We start from the raw sequence: 5,945 nt of genomic DNA on the forward strand, positions 1-5,945 counted from the left end.
TCTCAGTTGTGCTGGAGGTGTTCCTGTGCCGTATGTTCTGCCCATAGACCACTCTGAACTCAACTGGCCTGCGGCTGCCTTCAGAGGCTACATGTAGAGCTAGCCAGAACCACTCCTGCTGGAGCAGGGCTGCCAGAACACATCTACACACAGGCTAGAGGACACAAAGCCTCTGTAGTCGTGACAGCCAAGGTCCCTGTGCAGAAAGAGGTCCCTGTCCACTGCCTAGGAATGAGCTCTGACCACCCACCCGACCCCGCATGTGCCTCTGGACACGACAATGTTCGGCTAGGCCAGGGGGAGGCATCCTATTTGCAGAAACACATACCTGGGTCGGCTTAGGCCTCACCTCTCGCACAGATGCAGGGCCTCCCCATTGCGGCTACTGCATAGGGGAGACCCGTGTTAGGAGGCTGTGAGACAGGCTAGGTCTTAGCTAGAGGAAACAGCTGTCCCTAACCCCACCTAGCCCACTCCCCTCCTCTTGGGCTCTGACTGTCCCAGTGCCACTCAAGACTCTGGGTTCCTAAGGAGTCCTCCTCCTGTTCCCTTCTTCTTCTTTGGCTCCCAGCCCCCCCAGGCCAGGAGCAAGACTGTGGGCTGAGGGTAAAACCTCAGGCCAGTTTAATGAACTGAGGAAATACTTTCGTCAGTTTCCCCGAAGGACACAGAGAACAGAAGGAGGCAGATGTGGAATGATGTGGCAAGTATAGCTCCACCCCCAATCAAGCCCGTCACTGCCCTTTGTGCCAGCCTATAGCACCCAAGGGAGGGGCTGATTTGGTTTCTCAGTCCCCTTAAGTCCTGTGTACCTTCAGTACAAGGGGAGCCCCCATTTTGCATATCAGTGTGCAGTGGGTGGCTAGGAGTTTAGGTATCTCACAGCTGACGTAACGGTGCCTGCTCCTGCTTCAGCTCCCACAGGTGAGACTTAAAGAGCAGTTTGTCAGGTGAGAGGTGACAGAGTGAGGATGTGTCTGTAGAGTAGAGGTGTCCCTGCCAGCCAGATTCATACCACCTTGTCCCAAGACATTCCTTAACATTTATTGGACGCTGAGGCAACAGCACAAGCAGGGCCGGGAAGGGGGAAGGTGGTCTCTGACAAGACTGTGGCCAGCCTCAATCCTAAGCAAGGTCCAGTCTCCAGCATGCCTGTGTCCAGACCCTTGGCAACGGTGCCATCATGGTCCTCCCCACTCCAAGCTCCTAGGCCGTAGTGGAGGGACAGCAGGCCGAGGGTGAAGGTCCAGGGGGCTTCCTGCCACTTTTGGAACCTGGAAGTCGAAAGAAGACGAGAGAAATGCTGAGTGCTCAGATGGCTGAGCGAGGGCCCCACGGTGGCATCTGGGGCCTCACGGGCTGCTTCGCCACCTGGCGGCCACACCTGGAGTTGTCCTCTTGAGACCCAGAGTTGGGCCCAAAGCAAGAAATACTACTCAAGTGAAGGTGGTGTCCCCACCCGGCTCCTAGGAACCTTACATCCCTTCCAGAATGCAATACTCAGCTTGCTGTGAAAGTATGCAGGTGAGGGCACCCTCAACTACCTATCGAGGTGTTCCTGTTGCTTCAGAATTCAGAGACCTTCACCTCTGTGACTCCTCATTGCCAGCTTGGGGCCGAGTCCCTTAGACCTCACTGGGAGGGATCCGGCTGTGGTGCAGCATGCAAAAGGCCCTGGGTTCCATCCCCAGCATCAGGTCAGCATTAAAACTCTAAAAGGCAGGCATTGTGGCTCATGTCTGTCCCAGCGACAGGGAGACAGAAGCAGATTCAAGTCCACTCAGAGCACTCAGTGAGTCAGTCCTCGACAAGAACAACAACAAAAACACTTGGCAGAATGGAATCTTCACCTGCAGATAATCAGCCTCTAACTAGAGTTCACTGGAAAACTAAGGGAGACACACAGGCCATAGCCATCCTGTTGGAACTCCCAGACTACACAGGGAGGCAGCACACAGCCAACAACCAACCATGGCCAGGCAGCCATGACTGCATCCAGATCACCTTCAGTGTTCTACCCACTAACTTTTGGCTTTCCTCTTGTGGCCTTACAGAAGGACTGAGGCCTACAGAGCTATTAGGCATGCAAGTACCTGCCATCCTGTAGTTTGCAGGGTGATACGGGGAGCCTGAGCTACAAAATGAAGTGTTGTCTCAAAAAAAAAGTAATAAAAGATGAAAGCAAAACAAAATTGGCAGGTGAGAATACTAGTACTTCCACAGAGGACCCATGCCACTCCCAGCCAGCAGTGACACGTTCCAGGGTTTCACATAGTATCTTCTGGACTGTTGACAGGTGGTGCCTCCACACATGCATGTATACAGGTGGTACACACACATATGAAATGACCTTATCTACATCCCTTAAGGACTGGTGATGTGGATATGAGAGAGCTTGTGGCCAACTGTCGCCAGGACCCACAAGTGGAAAGAATTAATTCTGCAATTCTTGTGTGTGTGTGTTAAAGAAAAGTAACACTCTTACAAAAGATTTAAGAAACAGGAAACACCAGGACCCCCTGCATTGAGGTGCCACTGCATAGCTGTTGACACTTGCACTTGAGACCCTGGCCCTATGGTCCGTCAGCATGGATAACTTAAAACGTAATAGGGCTGGAGGCTCTTCTGGAGGACTGGGGCTCAATTTCTAGCACCCATATGGTGGCTCACAACCATCTATAGAAGTTCCAGGGATCTGTTACTCTCTTCTGAGACACTTGGGGACAGACATACAGGCAAACCACCCCATACATAAAACCTTTAAAAACCTTTTAGTTTCAGGTACTTAGGCATGCCTTAGATGATAGTCCTCGCCCTGCATTTGTTGGGGAGATGGGGAGGCCCATCACCTTAACACAGACTCACCAAGCAAGCTTTTTATAAGGGCCTACTGCAGTCTCCCCAGTCTTCCTCCCCCTCCTACCTGCTGGCTGGGAGCTGGGCCTTGAGGCCCATGGCAGCCATCTTCTTGGGGCTCTGGAATCCCTTGGTCCTGGTTTGATGCTTCTGCTAGAATTCTGATGAACCCTTGCCCTATCCCTGTGTCCTATATCCTATGCCCATCCACTCTTCCACTCCCATTTGTCATCTTCCTGGCACCCCAAACTTATTTTTTATGGTACTGACAGAGAAGCAAACTCTGGGTCTCATAAATGCTATACCCTACCTACAAATTTCCCAAAGTGACATCCAAAGATCCAAAGATGATTTCTAGCCACCCCATAGCACAGAACCATATCCAGTCACATTTCCCACCCTTCACCCCCCAAACTGAGGGAATTAAGACTACTAGAAGTCACCTTCTCCAGCAAGCCTTTCTGGGACCCCTCATCCGAGCCAAGTGTTCCCCCATTCATCACTGTCTTAACAGCCACTTTCCTAACTTCTTCGCTGCTGACCCAGCATCCAGTGGCAAACAGACATGAAATATTACTTGGCAAATGAACAAATGATTTCAGGGTTCAGAAAGGACTATAAGCTTCCCTCAAGTTTCACAACTCCTGACCCCCCAGGTAGAATCAGAGATCACTATGTACCCACCCCACAATATCTCTACTACCCTGTGCAACAAAGCAAGTGTATCCCCCTCCATGCTCTTGGTCTACACTGTGGGTTCCTTAGTTTCTAAGACACTGGCATTAAATACATTTAAACACACCCAAAAACCTGAGAGCCTAGATTAGGTCCCTTCTCCACCCAATCCCTGCATAGACACCTGTTGCTGCTTCTCCTCCCAAGCGGTGGCCAGCATCCTGTGTCTTTGCTTTGTCAGGCCGGGTCAGCTTTTTGCCTGCAGAATTCCGGGTGGCGTAGCAGTAGACAGAAGTGTAGCCCTGGCCGGTGAGTGGGCAGAAGCGTCGAGTGTGGGCGTGCTCCTGAGTGGCCCCACACTGGGGACACACATAATCCCGCAAGATGGGACATAGTACCCGCCCTGCCTCATCCTTCAGGACGTGGGACTGATAGATTGCACGGGACTCGCCATTGTGTTTGCAGAATGAACATAAGCGTTCAGGAGCTGCTGAAGATTCCTTGCTGGCATGCTGGCTTTCCGAGCTTGGCTTGGGCTCTGGTTTGGGGTCCAGCCTGACATCAGGCTCCTCTTCCTCATGCAGAGCCCCAACCAATCTTGCCAGACCTAGGTAATCTGTCCAAAGATTGAAAGTCCCCATGGCTGGGCAGAAGAACAGAGAACACAGGTTCCCTCCTACCCTGAAGCTCTGGCTTCTCTGGCTGCTTTCCTTTTACTTTGAGGGGGTGTGAAAGGGTGGAGCAGACAGGCTCTGGGGGGGGTCCCTCATTGTCACTGGGGGCTTCTTACACATCTGCCCAGGGGGTATATAGTGTTTGTGTGGGCTGAAGGTAGCCAGATGCAGACTGGAGCCATTGAACCCCCAGGCTTCCCAAGGGTCTCCTCCCCCTTCCTGTGGGAGGTCAACCCCTGCTGGCCCGTAGGTGCAGAGGTAGGTGGATGGCTAAGAATTCTGCTCCAGGGCTAAACACTGGGTGATTTACTAATTTTTCCTCTCTTCCCTAAGGCAGGGGGTGGAGGATTGAGGAGGTGGGGGTGTCATGTGGCCTTGAGTTCTTGTTAGGTAAGGTAAGGCAGCAATCCCAAAACCTAGGAAGGAGGCCTGATAGTGGAGGTGAGGCTGGGGGCAGGGAAATGACAACTAAGTTCTCGTTTCAATAAGGGACTTTCACGTCCTGGAGAACTTAAGTTTTGAGGTGTGAATTAAAGAAAAGAAGGAAGGAAGGAAGACAAGGAGAGAAAAAGGGTGTGAGCACAGATAAGAAGATAGAAGAAAACAGGAGATACCAAAATGTCTGGATTATATAGGGAAGAGCCTCTGGGGGAAGGGCAGCCCAGTTCCTGGGCTGTAAAGTTCAAGGGTAGGGGCAGAGTATGCCAGGTAGGGACTGAGGGATGCTGGGAGAACCTGGAGCCCAAGTCTGCTTTGATATGTAAAATATACACCTCAGTCCTGCAGTCAAAAGCAAACAAGGACTGCTCCCACAGGGTAGAGGAGAAGTGCTGTTGTTTTTTGTTTTGTTTTTTAGATAAAAGGGACAATTACACGCAGAGGCCGAGACACCTCGGCGACTCCAGAGTGGACATGTTCAGCAGCCTGAGCCAGGCCATGTAAAGAAAGAGGAACAAGAAAAAAGAAAAAAGAAAAAAAAAAAGGAGCATGTAACCAAAATGGTTGGGCTATGTATGAATCAGAGAAGCTGGGGGAAGGGAAAGCCCAGCCTAGTTCCTTGGCTAGAGAAGTTCAGGGTAAGGGGCAAGGTATGTCAGCCAGGAGGACCATGCAACAGGTAGACAGGCATGCTGGGAGAACATGGCAGCCTGGAGCTTCAGCTCTGATATAGGAACAGGCAAGCAGCCGTTTGCCCTGGGTTTGAGACCTTAGGAAGTGGAGTTCCCAACTCTTCCTCCTCCAGTTAGCTCAGAAGCCTCAAGGCTGGGGTCTAAGAATGCAGAAGGGCAAGAGCCCTCAAGCACAGGAAGGCAGACTGCACTGACATCTCCCGGCGTGCTTGGTTGGGAATTAGCCCTGCTTGGCCAACTTCGTCCCGCTCATGCATCCACCTGCCCATGTATCTGTCCTTCTCCGGATTTGCCCGCTCCAGAACATCACTGAACAGACGCCATCCTCCCCAGTCCCCACTTATGATCTCCCCAACACCTAACCCTCAATTTGTTTCCCAATTCCAATCATCCCAGATACTAGTCCTATCTCCTTAAGGGGAGCAAGTGACAGGCTGAACCTAAAAGCTTCTGTCCTCTTTCCCATCCTTCAGACGGTTGTTTGGCCCAGCCACAGTGACATTCATCCCCCGGTGGGTCTGGCCTCCTCCTCACAACCCACCGACAACAATGAATGTTAATTGTGACCTTTGCTGTGGCCTGAGGCAGGAGATGCTGCCTGGGGCTCTCC

At 51.8% G+C, this 5,945-nt stretch overlaps 1 protein-coding gene across 3 annotated transcripts; it reads right to left on the reverse strand.

Moving 5' to 3' along the window:
• Positions 1 to 1,030: 1,030 nt before the first annotated feature.
• Positions 1,031 to 4,187, reverse strand: Nanos3 (nanos C2HC-type zinc finger 3). Of its 3 annotated transcripts, none has more exons than XM_028786335.1 (2): positions 3,697 to 4,184; positions 1,031 to 1,274 (listed from the first exon to the last, which is right to left on the reverse strand). In XM_028786335.1, exons 1-2 carry the CDS (start codon positions 4,170 to 4,172, stop codon positions 1,037 to 1,039), a joined length of 714 nt encoding a protein of 237 aa, XP_028642168.1. In that variant the 5' UTR covers positions 4,173 to 4,184; the 3' UTR covers positions 1,031 to 1,036. The 3 variants fall into 3 exon arrangements, with proteins under 3 accessions (XP_028642168.1, XP_028642170.1, XP_028642169.1); XM_028786337.1 differs by having other exon boundaries at positions 1,055 to 1,274; positions 3,716 to 4,187; XM_028786336.1 differs by having other exon boundaries at positions 1,207 to 1,280; positions 3,710 to 4,172.
• Between the last annotated feature and the right edge of the window lie 1,758 nt (positions 4,188 to 5,945).

The sequence above is a fragment of the Grammomys surdaster genome, unplaced genomic scaffold, assembly GCF_004785775.1.
Source record: "Grammomys surdaster isolate TR1022 unplaced genomic scaffold, NIH_TR_1.0 125463, whole genome shotgun sequence".
Taxonomy (NCBI): Eukaryota; Metazoa; Chordata; class Mammalia; order Rodentia; family Muridae; genus Grammomys; species Grammomys surdaster.

Coding starts and splice junctions, on each gene's coding strand:
- Nanos3 (XM_028786335.1), bottom strand. CDS start 4,172: ATGGGGACTTTCAATCTTTGGACAGATTACCTAGGTCTGGCAAGATTG. Junction 1,275..3,696: donor GGTGTCTATGCAGGGATTGG/GTGGAGAAGGGA, acceptor TTCGACTTCCAG/GTTCCAAAAGTGGCAGGAAG.